The sequence below is a fragment of the Anomaloglossus baeobatrachus genome, chromosome 5 (genome assembly GCF_048569485.1).
Source record: "Anomaloglossus baeobatrachus isolate aAnoBae1 chromosome 5, aAnoBae1.hap1, whole genome shotgun sequence".
In the NCBI taxonomy this organism is placed as follows: domain Eukaryota; kingdom Metazoa; phylum Chordata; class Amphibia; order Anura; family Aromobatidae; genus Anomaloglossus; species Anomaloglossus baeobatrachus.
Window position 1 is genome coordinate 527,497,683 of NC_134357.1, and position 18,720 is coordinate 527,516,402.

The 18,720-nt window shown below is 49.0% G+C and overlaps 1 protein-coding gene across 1 annotated transcript in view; it reads left to right on the forward strand.

Annotated features, from left to right (window-relative positions):
- Positions 1-1,625, forward strand: part of LOC142312169 (uncharacterized) — a 47,597-nt gene extending 45,972 nt beyond the window's left edge. Inside the window, exon 7 of the mRNA XM_075351072.1 lies at positions 1,104-1,625. Within this exon, the coding sequence (XP_075207187.1) occupies positions 1,104-1,624 (521 nt within the window). The 3' untranslated portion in view covers position 1,625. The remainder of the gene's footprint in view (positions 1-1,103) is intronic.
- Positions 1,626-18,720: the final 17,095 nt, after the last annotated feature.

The window sequence follows — 18,720 nt, forward strand, 5'->3', positions numbered from 1 at the left end:
TTGATCACTTTCTATAGCAAACTTTAGGAGGCAGGATCAAAAAAAAATGATCAAATTTAGAATTAGTTTTTTGGGGAGTTTCTTTGTCATCCACTGTTTGGTAAAAGGGATAAGATGGCTTTATTCCTCTGGTCAGTACTGTTACAATGATAACCATTTATATTTTTTTATGTTTTGCCTCCTTCACACAAAAACAATTTTATAGAAAAAAAATTGATTTCGAATTGTTATATTTTGACAGCTATAGTTTTTTATTTTTCCGCTGACAATAGCTGCATGGCAGCTTCTTTTTTTTGGTTGACGGGATGACTTTTTCCAGAGATGCCATTTTTTTTACATCTGTCTTTTTGATCGCATTTGTTCCACTTTTTTACCGGCAGTTTAATGAAAAAGCCTAATTTTTTCCACTTTTTTTATTGTGGTCATTGTAGGGGTTAACTAGTAAGACAGATTTATAGATCGGGTCGTTCCTGAACATGACAGTACCAAATATGTGTACTTTTTTTGTTTGTTTTTGTTGTACTGAATTTTACTTAATGTCCTGTAATTTCTATAGAAATGTATATGTAGAAATATTATACAAAATAAATATAATAAAATTATATTATACAATAATAAAAAAAAAGACTTTTTATTCTCGGCAGGTGATTGCATTTCTGACATAAAGAAACATGTGATATCTTCTGATTTTAAACCATTTGATCATGGTATCACACAAGCTGCATATGAAGAACGGATCAGTATGCCTGATATACCACCAGCCCTTCAGAATGACGATCTATCATCTAATTCATTTCAATTTGTCCTTTCTCCTGATTCATTAAAGAAAAAGAAAAATATCACAAAGAATGTTGGACATGAAAGATCTCAAAAAGAGGAGAATCTATGTTTACAAGATGGAAAATATTACATTGATATGTCAAATCTTGTTAAACCTGATGAAAGTCATTCTAAAGCAAAGGGATTTTCATGTTCAGAATGTGGGAAATGTTTTAAGACTAATTCAAAAGTTGTTATACATCAGAGAACTCACAAAGTGGAGAAGCCATATTCATGTCCTACATGTGGAGCGTGTTTTAACAATTACTGGAATCTCATTAGACATGAGAGAAGTCACACAGGAGTGAAGCCATTTTCATGTTCAGAATGTGAGAAACGTTTTACGCGAAAGTCAGATCTTGTTACCCATCAGAGAATTCACACAGGGGAGAAACCATTCTTATGCACAGAATGTGGGAAATGTTTTTCTCAGAAAACACATCTTGTTAAGCATCTGAGATGTCACACAGGAGAGAAGCCATATTCATGTTCAGAATGTGGGAAATGTTTTTCTCAGAAATCCCATCTTATTGGCCATCAAAAATCTCATACAGGGGAGAAGCCATTTTTATGTTCAGAATGTGGTAAATGTTTTTCCCAGAAATGCCATCTTATTGCCCATCAAAAATCGCATACAGGGGAGAAGCCTTTTTCATGTTCGGAATGTGGGAAATATTTTAAACGAAAGTTGGAACTTGTTGCACATCAGCAATTCACACAGGGAAGAAGCTGTACTGATGCACAGAATTTCAGCGGTATTTTAACCAAAAATCATGTTTTAAGCATTATAGAAGTCACCCCGTAGATGAGCTATTTTCATGCTTAGAAAGCAGTGAATTCATTTCTATGGAATAAAAACTTCTTGACCATGAATGCATTTAAACACGGGTGAATCATATTCATATTCTTAATGTGCTACACGTTGGTGGTCAATGCTAGTTCAATACTTTTTACTGAAGATGAGCAATTCCATTCAGTTCTACTAAAATTTTTGTTGAATATGTAGGAAATTACTAAATCAGGCGAAGTCAAGCAATTTACGCTTCATTTCACTTGAATCATCAAAAATTACAACTGACATTTTACGCATTGAGGAAGATTATATTTAACAAAAAATATCACATTACCTCAGGCGTGTCCGAGTAATCTTCCATATAATACCATGACATTATCCCATCACATGCCCAGCCAATTAAGAGGGACTATCATAGCCTGTATAAAAGCAGAAACAGGGAATTCAGCAGCCATTTTGTGATGAATCTGGATAATGAGAAGACGTTAAAGCTTAGCCATAGAGATTAGAGAGAAAGCCATGAATAAATTCTACAAGGAGGGTGTGTTATAGCATTCATTTTGCATTTTGTGAGTGAAATACACCCCTTCTATGCCAGTGGAAGTCCAAATTAGTAAGATTTGCTTTATGACCACTCAAGAAAATTATTGCAGCACACATGCTTTATGGTGTAATGAAAGTATCTGCTTTATTACATCATGCATGTGACCAGTTTATATAGTATCCCAAACAAAGAAATAACACCTCAGAACTATGCACCAATAAGAGCAAAAGAAGTAAAAAAAGACCTTTACCTGTGACACTGCCTCAGGCCTAAAACACACTTCTGCATAAAAAACGTACGTGTCTTCCGTTCCGTTTTTCGGGTCCGTGTTCCCTTTTTTATGGGCGTTTCTCCGGTACGTGTGACATCCGTGTGATGGCGTATGCTTGCCGTGTGTGCGTGTGGAATGGCTGTGTATGCGTACGTGTAATGTCCATGTGAAATGTTCTGTGTGTGATGCTCAATGTCGTTGATACATGTCGGCTGACAGCAGACAGAGTCGCACGATGAGAATGAACTGTGGTGAACTTCCCCCGACTTCATAGTCATACCGCGGCTCTGTCTGGGTGTCGCGTACTGATTAGCAGTCACCCTTGAAGGACTCACCGGTGACCGCTAATCCCCTGAGTGACTGAAGAGAGCAGCGCGATTAGCGCTGCCATCACTCAGGCTACCCGCGGCCAGCTGGAGTCCTCCCCCCGAGACCGCAACTCACCTGTGACTTCTTCGCTGTCACTTGGGCGACTTGCTTTCACAGTTGGAGGATCCAGCGGTGGCCGCGAGTTACCTGAGTGACGTCATCGCTGATCGCGCTACTCACCACAGTTGCTGCGTGGAGCTGACAGGAGCGGCGGTGTTCTTCTGCAGCTCCTGTCACCGTCATGTAGCAGAGCTGGAAGCGATGTGGATTATGCCAGACATGGATGGGATTTTGGGGCTTAATAAAGTGGTGAACGAGGGTATTTGTTAGTGTGTATTATTGCAAATAAAGGATTTTTACAGGTGTATGTGTTTAATTACTTTAACTTACAGATTACTCATGGAAGGTATCTCGGGGAGACGCCTGCCATGATTAATCTTGGACTTAGTGGCAGCTATGGGTTGCTAACGTTAACTGCTTATTACTCCGATTTCCAACGCACCAGGGCAATTCGGGATGAGCCGGGTACAGTTCCGGAACTGTCGCATCTAATGGATGCGGCAATTCTGGGTGGCTGCTGGCTGATATTTTTAGGCTGCAGGGCTCCCCATAACGTGGAGCTCCCCATCCTGAGAATACCAGCCTTCAGCCGTATGGCTTTACCCTGGCTGGTATAAAAATTGGGGGGGACCCCACGTCATTTTTTTTAATTAATTATTTATTTAACTGCACAGTATATACCCGCCCACCGGCGGCCGTGATTGGTTGCAGTTAGACAGCTGTCACTCAGCGTGAGGGTGTGTCTAACTGCAACCAATCATAGGCGTCTGTGGGCGAGGGAAGCAGGGAATAGTAGATTGATTAATGAGTGGCCGGCATTTTCAAATTAATTAAAGCCGCGTATCTTTGGCACAGCTGTTCTTCGCCGTGCTGATGATCAGTGAGTATGCGACAGGGGAAGATACAGACCGAGCGCCAAAGGGATGACGACTGAGAACAGCAGAAAAAAAGGTAAGTAGACTGACATTTAACAAAAAAACCCCAAAACCCGACATCGCTCTTTTAAAAACGCACATGGACGGTACATGTAGCACACGGACATGCTATGTGTGCTGTCCGTCCAGGCACGGACCCATTGACTTTAGCGGGTCCGTGCCTGCATGCTGACGGCTAAAAACGGACATGTCGGCCGTGTGGAAAAACGCACACACGTACTAACCACACGGACACACGTTTCTTGTGGTTTTACGTGTGTGTGCCTTCTACCATAGGGTAACATTTGTCAACGTGTCTCCGTGCCCCCGGTATGTGCAAAAACATACCAAACACGTACCGGGGGCACGGATGTGTGTTGCAGGCCTCACTAAGTGTGTGGTCACAAAAGAATAAAATTCATTTACCTGAAAAAATTTTTCTTGGAGTTTGTAGGTAGCACGTAACAAGTTAAATTGCCTGACCCCCTACAAGATTGAAAAAGTGTGTGTTAACCTGGCAGTTAGCCATTAAAAGGTATCAGCCACTGAGGGCATTCAAATTTTAATATTTTTCTAAGGGAAGGTCAATCCACATGAATCCAATTGCCATTTTTATTAAACTTGATTTGCAGTGGAATGATTTGGTCATCTCAAGTAATTGTTTTTCTCCTATGAAGGCCATCCTCTGGCTGAGCTTTAGGCTGGACTCACACGAGCGTATGGCATCCGATGCGAGAGCATCGGATGCGATATGCTAATGTCCCCTGGCTCAGGCTCTGCTGCGAGCGTGAGCCGGGTGTCATGCGACTGTAACCCGATCTTGCGATCGGGTCACAGCTGTGAAGCTGAGTGCAGGCGCTGCGGAGGAGAGGGAGGGGTTAATCCTCCCATCTCCTCCACTGTCAGCCTGTGCGTAGATCGCACTGCATTGGGATAACATCCGAGTGCAGTCCGATGTATCTCTCGCATCCATTCACTTGAATGGGTGCGAGAGATACGGCGGTAGCAGCAAAACGCAGCATGCTGCCGCTTTTCTCGCATCCAGAATCTGGATGCGAGAAAAGCTGACCAACAGCTCAACCTCATTGCCTAACATTGGTCAGAGTGCAATGCGAGAATTTCTCGCATTGCACTCGTCCGATTTTCACGCTCGTGTGAGCGTACCCTCACAGAAAGACTAGGATGGCAGTGACGAGGGCCTTCAGTAGGGCTCGCTGCCATGATAACCCATCAGCTCTAAATGATCAATTTACAAGGTGGTCCACGGGAGATGCTGCATTTCAGCGCCTCTGTCAATGATTGACAGCAATGAAAAATAAAGAAGTAACCCCAATTTTTTTTTAACAGCATATTATTACATTAAGTATACATCACTTATTAACATTGTTCAACATTAAAGTTAAATGAAATGTGAATCAAAATATAACTTGAGCGATTGCATCGTTGCAAAAACGTGCAAAATCACTCATCGGTGACATGGGGGTCCATTCTCAAAAATCGTTACTGCAGCAGTAACGAGGTTGTTCCTCGTTCCTGCGGCAGCACACATCGCTCCGTGTGACACCGCAGGAACGAGGAAGCTCTTACCTGCCTCCCGGCCGCTATGCGGAAGGAAGGAGGTGGGCGGGATGTTACATCCCGCTCAACTCCGCCCCTCCGCTGCTATTGGGTGGTCGCTCAGTGACGTCGCTGTGACGCCGCACGGACCGCCCCCTTAGAAAGGAGGCGGTTCGCCGGTCACAGCGATGTCGCCGGGCAGGTAAGTATGTGTGACGGGTCTGGGCGATGTTGTGCGGCACGGGCAGCGATTTGCCCGTGTCGCACAACAGATGGGGGCGGGTACCCACACTAGCGATATCGGGACCGATATCGCAGCGTGTAAAGTAGCCTTTAGGCTATGTGCCCATGGAACAATGTACCAGTGGATTTTGACACGAAATACACACAGATTTATCTGGATTTTTCAGATAAATCCACAGGTTTAAGCAAGTACAGACACTCCCCATTTTATACTATGGTATTTGGGGAGTGCTGTATCAATGCTGCGGTATGGGCGGCTGCGGAACATGCTGCAGATGTCCCGTAGCCGCACGTAAGTGCATGTCAATTATTCATGCGGAAATATCTGCGGAATTCCCGCTCCTCCACTATGGAGATACAGGGCGGGACTTCTGCAGGTATTTCCGCACTTGTCCCGCAGGTTTACCGCAACAAAAATGCTCGGAACCCGCAGCAATGGATAGCTGCGTATTTCGGGGAGCAGCAGTGGGAAACCTGAGGACAAACCTGCAGAAAAATCCGCGGGTACATTGTCCCGTGGGCACATAGCCTAATGCGGGCATCACACGGTACAATCTATCGTGCGATCGCACCCGCCCCCGTTTGTGCGTCACATTCAAGCAGTTGCCCGTGGCGCACAAAATCATTAAACCCCCGTCACACGCACTTACCTGCAGAGCGACCTCGCTGTGGGCAGCGAACATCCACTTCCTGAAGGGGGTGGGACGTTCAGCATCACAGCGACGTCACACAGCGGCCGGCCAATAGAAGCGGAGGGGCGGAGATGAGCGGGACGTAAACATCCCGCCCACCTCCTTCCTTTCACATTGCCGGCGGGAGCCGCGAGACACAGGTAAGCTGTGTTCATCGTTCCCGGGGTGTCACATGGAGCGATGTGTGCTACCCCGGGTACGATGAACAACCAGTGCAAAGAAGAATAAACGACTTTTTAAAAATGAGCGACGTATCAACGATACACGATTTGTAACCGATTTGCGAACGTTCAGAGTCGCTCGTAGGTGTCACACGAAACGACGTCACAAACGATGCCGGATGTGTGTCACGAAAACTGACCCCGACGACATATCGCACGATAGATCGTCTCATGTGACGCCCGCATTAGGCAGGTCTCATAGATGGGGCACTATGAGAGGCAAGTTTTACAGCAGCTGCCATATGCTATATAGGCTTTTCTCTATTTGCATCGATACCTAGGAGCAACACCCTGTACCCATGCGGCTCCACTCCGTACATCTCATACACACGCAGCTCCGCTCCATACATAACAAATACGCGCTGCTCTGCACACCTTGTACATATGCGGCTCCGCTCTGTACACATCATACACACAAGGTTCTGCTATGCACAGGTTGTACACGCAAGGCTACACTCACGTCGCACACGAGGCTCCACTCTGCACACACGTGGCTCCGCACACCTTGTACACATGCGGCTCTCCTCCGCACACTTCATACACACGCAGCTCCGATTTGTACACCTTGTACAACACGCGGCTCCACTCCGTACAGTGTACACACTTGGCTCCACTTCGAACACTCCATATGACTCGCCCACCCCAGGGCTATGGGACACCTGGTGCCGGGCTGGACTAGTCCGGGGGTCGTCAGTGGTGGCGGGGCCCGACTCCGTGGCCCGGGTGGGTGTCAGTTAAAATGGCTGGTGACTTGGGAGTAATTAAAGTTTTTATTTCGTGACGCCACCTGTGGTTTGCGGCTATTAAGCCGCCGCTGCTGTGTGAGGCCTCCGGGGTGATGTTATGGCAGCAATGGTGGTACTGCTCCCCACAGGTGGAGCGGTGCCCCGGGGACACTGTTGGTGCTCGTGAGAGTCTATGGTGTTGTGTGGATAACACGGTGCAGGGCCGACAGGCACAAACAACAGTCTCTTTACCTTCTCCTCTTTTACTTCACTAACGGTTAGTCCTGGGAGACCGTTACAGGTGGTAAACGGCCGACCTGGAAGTAACTGAGATGTCGTTTTGTCCAGATGAGTATGAGGCCTACTCCTGTTCTTTTCCTTACTGTGATAGGACCCTGCTCTGTGAATTTAGCAATGGCCCTCTTGCTGCTGGGACCAGTGGTACGTCCCTTTCCCTCTGTGGTAGGCCGCGCAGGCCCTCTCTGGTGCTTCTCTGCTGGAGTCCACACCGGGCCCTGTTGATGCAGCTGTACCTTTGGGCTGTTTTTGGGCCAGGTGCTTGCAGCTCTCCTGCCCTTCGGATTCGGCTACCAGGGAGTATTTTAGGCCCTGGTGGCCACAGACTCCGATGTCCGAGTCTCTTCTGTGCCTCTTTGCTCCTCCTGCTTCACTGGGCCAAGCTGCTCCAGCTCTAGGCCCCAGTTCCACAGGACAGCACTACTCTGCGTCTGCTTACTCTCACTTCTCTCTACAGACTGACCACTAACACCTCCCTCAGGTCAGGCTTAAGGAATGCTCCCTGGAATTCCAGGTTCAGAGCTCCCCCTGCTGGCCTGAGGGAGGAACTGCGTTGGATGTTAAACTTACTGGCCAATAGACCTCCCAATTACCTCCAGGCTTAGCATTAACCCTTTGGAGGGGCAATGCTGTTGTGGCGACCAGGTCCTGGGGCGCCACACTCCCCCTTAGTTAAACTCAGTTCTCCCGGACTGAAGAAAACAAAACAAGACATAACATGTTACAACCTTAAACAACTATAAGAGTCCAGTGTAGCTCCCTGCCGGGTGTCCATTACACTGCTCCATGGGGGACCTGCCACGATAAAACCCCCAACGTAGGCTCTGGGCGTGCGTCAGAGCATTGATGACCCCACTCTATGCACGCCGGACGGGTTTTTCTTCAGGGGTGTTGAGCACACTGGTGCTAACTATGTACAGTAGAGTGTTGGCCACCCATAGTCCAGTGGCCCAATTGTCCATTTACTCAAATCACAAAAAAAACATTTTATACACAACATTACAGACATTTTAAATAACTACTTACATTCTAATAGGTACTCTTTCTTTTTACTCTCTATACCTTGGAGGGGACTGTCCCCGAGTGCTGCGTTGGGACCTGCGTAACTCTGGTGTTTGTCCCTGACTGCTTGGAGTGTCTGCTACCTCAGCACTACGGGTAGGCCTATCCCTGATAGGTATGCGTGATGATTGCCTACGTGGTCTGAGAGTCACCAAGGGTACGACAGGTTCACCACTGACAGGGGGTTGATTCTCCTGTTCCACTGCTGGTGTGTCATCTTGTGTTGGGGCGGACAGTTCCCTAGATGGATCTGGAACCTCTTCTGTCTCTGGCTTGACCAACTGCGGGAACGTCAAGACTGGTACCACTATGGCATTATTTATTCGGGTCCAAGTTTTGGGGTTATACAGGTCTACCAGATCTGGTAACTTCTCTGGCCATTGGTTTCTTTCTTCCAGAGGTAGAGTCTTGAGCATATCAACAACCACATGGTTCATCTTCTCGCACAATCCATTGGTTTGGGGGTGGTACGGTGTTGTTCTGATTTTCTTACAGCCGTACATGTTACAGAACTCTTGGAACACTTCTGCCTCGAATGCAGGACCTTGATCAGTCAGTACCCTTTCCGGATACCCGTGAGGTCGACAAAAGTATGCCTGAAATGCTCTAGCTGCTGTTTTGGCTGTCTGGTCCTTCACAGGCACTACTACCAGGAAACGAGAGTAATGGTCCACAATGGTGAGGGCGTACACATAGCCGGACCGGCTTGGTGTTAACTTCACGTGGTCCAGGGCCACCAACTCCAGGGGCTGCTTCGTGACAATTGGCTGTAGGGGAGACCTCTGGCTGGCATCATCCTTCCGCCTCAGGTTACACGGACCACAGTCTCTGCACCACTTCTCGACTGTCTTTCTCATGTGCACCCAGTAGAACCGATCGCGGAGTAGGGTCTCCAACTTCTTCCACCCGAAGTGTCCTGCTTTATCATGGTAAGCTGCTAGGACCATTGGAGCATCCCTCTGTGGGACCACTATCTGCCAGACGAGTTCATTCGTTCGCCAGTTGACATATCTCTTGCAGAGCTTGCCTTGGTAGGTGAACAGTCGTCCCGTCTCCTTCCACAACTGCTGGGCTTCTTGTGGAGCGTCTGGACCGAGATGGGTCTCAGCTTGTGCTAGCTTTTCCTTGACCAATCACACGGCCGGGTCACCGTTCTGTGTCTTTTCCCAATTATGGTGGAGTAATGGGTTGACCGAGACCTCGTGCTGGCTCGAGCGCTTCACTCCTACAGCATGCTCACACTGGGAAACACCTTGGTGATGGAAAGCCGGTAACTCTATCTCTTCGAGTTCATCCAGGTCTTCTCCAGACTCGGGTAAGTGAGGCATTCTGGACAGCGCATCAGCATTGTTATTCTTGCCAGCCCGGTACTTGATGGTAAAGTCAAAGTTAGACAGCCGGGCCATCCATCGCTGCTCCAACGCACCTAACTTGGCTGTTGCCAGATGTGTCAACGGGTTGTTGTCCGTGAAGATGGTGAACTTGGCCGATGCCAGATAGTGCTTGAAGCGTTCAGTCACTGCCCAAACAATAGCGAGGAACTCCAGCTTGAAGGAACTGTAGTTTTCTGGATTCCTTTTTGTGGGACGAAGCTTCCTACTGGCGTAAGCTATCACCTTCTCCCGGCCTCCCTGCACCTGGGACAGAACTGCTCCCAGTCCCACGTTGCTGGCGTCTGTATACAGTACAATGGGCTGGCTGTAGTCAGGGTAGGCCAGAATTTCTTCTCCCGTGAGAGCCCCTTTCAGCAGGACAAAAGATGTTTCTATTTGACTGTTCCATTCAAATGGAGGGCTTTGCTTCTTAGCCTTCTTTGGCTGGCCCACCAGGAGATCTTGAAGAGGCGCCGCTATCTTGGTGAAACCATCAATGAACCTTCGGTAGTAGCCCACCAGCCCAAGGAACTGCCGCACCTCCTTTACCGTGGTGGGTCTTGGCCAGTCCTTGATTACGGTGACTTTCTCCGGATCAGGTGCCACACCTTCTGCGCTGACCACATGACCCAGGTACTGTACCTTTGGCTTCAAGAGGTGACATTTGGACGGCTTTATCTTCAGGCCATACTCCGACAAGGACTCAAACACTTCTGCTAAGTGCCTCAGGTGGTCTTCGTAGGTCTTGGAGTAGACTATGACGTCATCCAGGTACAATAGCACGGTTTCAAAGTTGTGATGGCCCAAGCAGCACTCCATCAATCTCTGAAATGTCCCTGGGGCATTGCAGAGCCCGAACGGCATACAATTGAACTCGCAGAGACCCATTGGTGTCGTGAATGCAGTCTTCTCCTTGTCCGCCTCTGCCACGGGAACCTGCCAATACCCACTGGTGAGATCCAGGGTGGAGAAATAATTAGCTGATTTTAAGGCTGTTAGTGACTCTTCTATTCTGGGTAGTGGATAAGCATCTTTATGTGTAATGCGGTTAATTTGTCTGTAATCTACGCACATTCTCATTGTACCATCTTTTTTCTTTACGAGCACTAGTGGAGCTGCCCAGGGGCTACAACTATCTCTGATAACCCCAGCCTCCTTCATTTCCCGTAACATTTCTTTGGCACGCTGATACTGTGCTGGGGGTACAGGGCGGTATCTCTCTTTAATGGAATGATGATCACCCATGGGGATTTGATGTTTAACCCCTTTTACCTGCCCAAAATCTAGGGGGTGTTTGCTGAAGACCCGCTCGTACTCCTGTACCACCCGGTAAACCCCATGCTTTTGGTGTGAGGGGGTGGAGTCGGTGCCCACATGTAATTTTTGGCACCAGTCTTCCAGCTGTCCCTTGGAGCCATTGTCTTCCGCCTGGTCGGACGGGATCAAGGGTTCCACTGCTTTGATGGTATTGTTACTGACAGTGTACAGTTTTGCTACAGTGGCGTACTGGGGCAATTTGGCTTCCTCCTCCCCACAATTCAGGACACGGACGGGCACTCTTCCCTTGCGGACGTCTGCTACCCCTCTGGCTATCAGGACTCCAGGCCTGCTGTCTGAATACACCAGTTCTACCAAGGCCTGGTAATCTTGACCCTTGAGGCCTATTGCTGCCCGACACCATATCAACATTTCACTTCTTGGGGGTATTGCAATGGGGAGGGGGTCACTTACCCTCACACTGCCAATTTCTCCTCCGGCCAGCTCTACCTGCTGTCTCCTCATCAGGGCTCGGATTTCCCTCTGTAGGGCACGCTGCTGCCCGGAGCTGGCAGTTTTAGATGCCTGCTGCAACAAAATTATCACTTCGGCAATACAATTTTCCATCACATTTGTACCAATGGTTAGCAGTGGGTTAGATTCCTTGCGATCAATATCTACAATTATCATCCCCTGACACGGCAATTCTACCCGCCCCACTTTAATGGTTACTTCCTTGTACCCAATTTGAGGCAAGGGCTGACCATTACTGGCCACAATTGTTAAATCATCATCTGAGCCATGGTCAATGTCTGAATCAGCCCAATATCTTTTGTACAGTTTATAAGGGATGGTTGTTACCTGGGACCCCGTATCCAGGAGGGCATTCAAAGGGATCCCATCCAGCACAATAGGAAGGACCGGGCGTCCTCCCACATACTTGCTGCGACTGGGGTTTGAGCCGGGCTTCCTTACACCTGGGGGTTGGCTCTTGGCCCCAGGTTCGGCCCATTTAAAGGACAGTGTCTTGCAATATGGCCCGCCTGGCTGCAGCGGCGGCAGATCGGTTGTCCCGTTGAATCATACCTGTCTGTGTCTTTTCCTCGGGTCGGCGGAATCCTCCTCTGTCGCAACCATGGGACGTCATCTGGGCTGGAGGCCAACTCGATTCTTGCAGGCGATGGGGTCACTTGTAGAGACTGCACGGTCTTGGCAAGGGCAGCTACAGTCTTGGTCAGCTCCTGGACCTGCTGTCTGAGCTCTGCAGCGGGATCCTTATCCAGGGACTGCGCCTCAGCCCCTGCAGCGGCTCGTGTTGCAGGCACCACCCCTGGGTACGTGATAGCAAGAGGCCGGAGGGGTACTGGGTCATTCGGTGTAGATTCTCTCAGTACCCGGATGGCCTGGTCCTTAAACTTTGCAAAGTCCAGAGCAGGGTTCTGCAGGACCATGATACGCAGCTGGGTCCTGTGGGCATCTGACAGGAGCCCCTCTATGAACTGCTCAGTTAGGAGTTTGTCTTCTTCACGTACACTTTCTGGGTCCACCTCTTTAATTGCTTTCAGGGCCTCCTGCAGGTTTAAGGCATAGTCCCGTATTCTGTCTGTGGCCCGTTGTTTGCACCCAAAGAATCTCATCTTTATTTCTGCTGCGGTGCGGGTGTCAAAAGTACTCTTTAACTTGGCCAGTATCTGGGTTGCTGTCCCTTTATCTGTATCAGGCCAGGACTTCACTTCACGCTGGGCCACGCCGGCTAGCTGCCCCATTAATATGCCCACCTTCTGGCTCTCAGTCAGCGGATACACTCTAAACAAGCTGTGCAGCCTTTCTCTGAAGTCGCTCAGGGTATGTGACTCCCCGGAGTACTGCGGCAGCCATTCTGCTCCCGGGATGTACGGCATTGTGATCGGCATTACCGGCGCTACAGCGGGGGCTGGGGCGACGGCGACTGGGATTACATCGGCCGGTGATGCTGCGTCTTGAGCTACTAGCGAGCCTGCTCTCCCGCTGTGTCGGACATCTTCCTCCCCCTTAGTGGACCTTACCAGGCTCCGCTTTCTTTTTAAAATCTCTTCCGGGTAGCGCGGGGTTAACGACCCTCCGCTCTGATGGCGCGCTCCCTTCGCGCTTTTTTTCGGGCACGCCCCCCTTCTTCCTGCGCTCAACGAGGCTAATGACGGCGGCAGTTTTCAAATAGTAACACAGTCTTTTAAGCACAGTTTCTGCAGGCGCACAGTACCCGGTGGGACCGGGCACGAAATCCTGTTCGTGACGCCAAAGTTGACTCGCCCACCCCAGGGCTATGGGACACCCGGTGCCGGGCCGGACTAGTCCGGGGGTCGTCAGTGGTGGCGGGGCCCGACTCCGTGGCCCGGGTGGGTGTCAGTTAAAATGGCTGGTGACTTGGGAGTAATTAAAGTTTTTATTTCGTGACGCCACCTGTGGTTTGCGGCTATTAAGCCACCGCTGCTGTGTGAGGCCTCCGGGGTGATGTTATGGCAGCAATGGTGGTACTGCTCCCCACAGGTGGAGCGGTGCCCCGGGGACACTGTTGGTGCTCGTGAGAGTCTATGGTGTTGTGTGGATAACACGGTGCAGGGCCGACAGGCAACGAAAGAAACAGGCACAAACAACAGTCTCTTTACCTTCTCCTCTTTTACTTCACAAACGGTTAGTCCTGGGAGACCGTTACAGGTGGTAGAGGGCTCCAGCCGGCCTGGAAGTAACTGAGATGTCGTTTTGGCCAGATGAGTATGAGGCCTACTCCTGTTCTTTTCCTTACTGTGATAGGACCCTGCTCTGTGAATTTAGCAATGGCCCTCTTGCTGCTGGGACCGGTGGTACGTCCCTTTCCCTCTGTGGTAGGCCGCGCAGGCCCTCTCTGGTGCTTCTCTGCTGGAGTCCACACCGGGCCCTGTTGATGCAGCTGTACCTTCGGGCTGTTTATGGGCCAGGTGCTTGCAGCTCTCCTGCCCTTCGGATTCGGCTACCAGGGAGTATTTTAGGCCCTGGTGGCCACAGACTCCGATGTCCGAGTCTCTTCTGTGCCTCTCTGCTCCTCCTGCTTCACTGGGCCAAGCTGCTCCAGCTCTAGGCCCCAGTTCCAGAGGACAGCACTACTCTGCGTCTGCTTGTTCTCACTTCTCTCTACAGACTGACCACTAACCCCTCCCTCAGGTCAGGCTTAAGGAATGCTCCCTGGAATTCCAGGTTCAGAGCTCCCCCTGCTGGCCTGAGGGAGGAACTGCGTTGGATGTTAAACTTACTGGCCAATAGACCTCCCAATTACCTCCAGGCTCAGCATTAACCCTTTGGAGGGGCAATGCTGTTGTGGCGACCAGGTCCTGGGGCGCCACACATACACAGACCGCTCCATACACATACACACGTGGCTCCGCTCATGTCGTACACTCACTGCTCAGCACACATCATATACATGAAGGCTCCGCACACGTCATACACGCGCGGCTCCGTTCTGCACACCACTTGATGTACACACACACGGCTCTACTCTGTACATGCACGGCACTGCTCACCTCATACACATGCGACACCAGTCTGTACATGCTCAGCTCGTCTCGTCTCCAGACATGTCATACACGCGCGGCTCCAACACACACATGCAAGGCTCCGCTCTACACACCATGTACACATGCAGCTCTGCTCCACACACCGTATACACACGCAGCCCTGCTCCGTACACATGCGGATCTGCTCTGCACACCTGGTACACACGCAGCTCTGCACACCGCGTATATATGCGGTTCCGCTCCGTACACATCATATACACACTGCTCCATACACCTACACATAGAAAAAAAACAAGGAGAAAAATTGTAGAAAAAATACCCTGACTATAAATAAATAAATTCCAAGTGCTTAATAACAGGGTACTTAGTATATACATTTTTGCAACAAGGTAAGAAGCTGTCCCACCTCGTCACGGTGTACCCATCTGAGACAGTCCCTAACCTAGTAAAGTTAAAACCATATTCTGTATCTGACTTGTGTCATGTCAAAACTTCAATATGAATGGTAAAGTGGTCAGCTGGGTCCCAGATTAAATACACAGCAAAAGTGAGAAGCAAGTAGTTGTTCAGCCTCAGTATCAGGAGGGCTGCGCCCCCAACTTGCAATAAAGCAAGATAACAGACAAAAAACACCAAAAAACTGAGCTGTAACAAATGTTCAATAAACATGCAACATTACAAGCATGTGAATTGCAACCTCAAGACTAGAAAAAAACCAAGGAGATCTGGGACCCAGCTGACCACTTTACCATTCATATTGAAGTTTTGACATGACACAAGTCAGATACAGAATATGGTTTTAACTTTAGTAGGTTAGGGACTGTCTCAGATGGGTACACCGTGACGAGGTGGGACAGTTTCTTACCTTTTTGCAAAAATGTATATACTAAGTACCCTGTTATTAAGCACTTGCAATTTATTTATTTATAGTCAGGGTATTTTTTCTACAATTTTTCTCCTTGGGTTTTTTTCTAGTCTTGAGGCTGCAATTCACATGCTTGTAATGTTGCATGTTGATTGAACATTTGTTACAGCTCAGTTTTTTGGTGTTTTTTCATACACGTACACATGCGGCTCTGCATACATCATAGACACGTGGCTTCATACAGCTCGTACATATGCGGCTCTGTACGCATCATTCACACACTGCTCCGTACATGTCGTACATACACGACTACCCTCCATACATGTCATAAACACATGGCTCCGCTCCATACACATGCGGCTTTGCACATGTCGTTTACACATGGGTCCACTCCATGCATGTTGTACACTTGAAGCTCTGCTCTGCGCACGTCATACACACGTGGCTCCGCTCCGTACGCATCGCGCACACTTGGCTCCACTCATGTTGTACACACATGGCTCCACTCTGCACACACGTGTCACCGCTCCATACACCTCGTACACACACGGCTCCGCTCTATACACGTCACACACAAACAGCTCTGCTCTGTACACCTTGTACACACACAGCTCCGCTCCATACAAATCGCAAACACAAGGCTCCGCTCCGTACATGTAGTACACATGCAGGTCCACTCCGTACACGTTGTACACACGCGGCTCCGCTCCGTATACAACATACACACGTCTCTGCGCCGTACACCTCATACACACATGGCTCTGCTACATACACCTCGTACACACACGGCTCTGCTTCATACACCTCGTACACACACGGCTCTGCTCTGTACACCTCGTACACACACAGCTCTGCTCTGTACACCTCGTACACACACGGCTCCGCTCCATGGCTCTCTCTCATTCCCTGTCTGTCTCTCATTCCCTGTCTGTCTCTCATTCCTTGTCTGTCTCTCATTCCTTGTCTGTCTTTCATTCCCTGTGTCTCTCTCTCTGATTCCCTGTCTGTCTCTCTCATTCCCTGTCTCTCTCTCATTCCCTGTCTCTCTCTCATTCCCTGTCTCTCTCTCATTCCCTGTCTCTCTCTCATTCCCTGTCTCTCTCTCATTCCCTGTCTCTCTCTCATTCCCTGCCTCTCTCTCTCTCTCATTCCCCGTCTCTCTCTCCCAATCCTTGTCTGTCTCTCATTCCTTGTCTATCTCTCATTCCCTGTGTGTCTCTCTCTCATTCCCTGTCTCTCGCTCTCATTCCCTGTCTCTCTCTTATTCCCTGTCTGTCTCTCATTCCCTCTCTGTCTCTCTCATTCCCTATCTGTCTGTCTCTGTCTCTTTCATTCCCTGTCTCTCATTCCCTGTCTGTCTCTCATTCCCTGTCTGTCTCTCTCTCTCTCATTCCCTGTCTGTCTCTCATTTCCTGCCTCTCTCTCTCTCATTCCCCGTCTCTCTCTCCCAATCCTTATCTGTCTCTCATTCCTTGTCTGTCTCTCATTCCCTGTGTCTCTCTCTCATTCCCTGTCTCTCTCTCATTCCCTGTCTCTCTCTCTCATTCCCTGTCTGTCTCTCATTCCCTGTCTGTCTCTCATTCAGTCTGTTTCTCATTCCCTGTCTCTTTCTCTCCTTGTCTCTCTCTCATTCCCTGTCTCTCTCTCATTCCCTGTCTCTCTCTTATTCCCTGTCTCTCATTCCCTGTCTGTCTCTCTCATTCCCTGTCTGTCTCTGTCTCTTTCATTCCCTGTCTCTCATTCCCTGTCTGTCTCTCATTCCCTGTCTGTCTCTCATTCCCTGTCTCTCTCTCATTCCCTGTCTCTCTCTCATTCCCTGTCTGTATCTCATTCCCTTTCTCTCTCTCTCATTCCCTGTCTGTCTCTCTCATTCCCTGTCTGTCTCTCTCATTCCCTGTCTGTCTCTGTCTCTTTCATTCCCTGTCTCTCATTCCCTGTCTGTCTCTCATTCCCTGTCTGTCTCTCATTCCCTGTCTCTCTCTCATTCCCTGTCTCTCTCTCATTCCCTTTCTGTATCTCATTCCCTTTCTCTCTCTCTCATTTCCTGTCTGTCTCTCATTCCGTGTCTCTCTCATTCCCTGTCTCTCTCTTTCCCTGTCTGTCTCTCATTCTCTGTCTCTCTCTCTCTCATTCCTTGTCTGTCTCTCATTCCCTGTCTCTCTCTCTCATTCCCTGTCTCTCTCTCTCATTCCCTGTCTGTCTCTCATTCCCTGTCTGTCTCTCATTCAGTCTGTTTCTCATTCCCTGTCTCTTTCTCTCCTTGTCTCTCTCTCATTCCCTGTCTCTCTCTCATTCCCTGTCTCTCTCTTATTCCCTGTCTCTCATTCCCTGTCTGTCTCTCTCATTCCCTGTCTGTCTCTGTCTCTTTCATTCCCTGTCTCTCATTCCCTGTCTGTCTCTCATTCCCTGTCTGTCTCTCATTCCCTGTCTCTCTCTCATTCCCTGTCTCTCTCTCATTCCCTGTCTGTATCTCATTCCCTTTCTCTCTCTCTCATTCCCTGTCTGTCTCTCTCATTCCCTGTCTGTCTCTCTCATTCCCTGTCTGTCTCTGTCTCTTTCATTCCCTGTCTCTCATTCCCTGTCTGTCTCTCATTCCCTGTCTGTCTCTCATTCCCTGTCTCTCTCTCATTCCCTGTCTCTCTCTCATTCCCTTTCTGTATCTCATTCCCTTTCTCTCTCTCTCATTTCCTGTCTGTCTCTCATTCCGTGTCTCTCTCATTCCCTGTCTCTCTCTTTCCCTGTCTGTCTCTCATTCTCTGTCTCTCTCTCTCTCATTCCTTGTCTGTCTCTCATTCCCTGTCTCTCTCTCATTCCCTGTCTTTCTCTCTCTCATTCCCTTTCTGTATCTCATTCCCTTTCTCTCTCTCTCATTCCCTGTCTGTCTCTCTCATACCCTGTCTGTCTCTCATTTCCTGTCTGTCTCTCATTCCGTGTCTCTCTCATTCCCTGTCTCTCTCTCATTCCCTGTCTGTCTCGCATTCCCTGTCTCTCTCTCTCTCATTCCCTGTCCGTCTCTCATTCCCTGTCTCTCTCGCTCTCTCTCTCATTGTCTGTCTCTGTCTCTCTCATTCCCTGTCTCTCTCATTCCATCTGTCCCTCATTCCCTGTCTGTCTCTCATTTCCTGTCT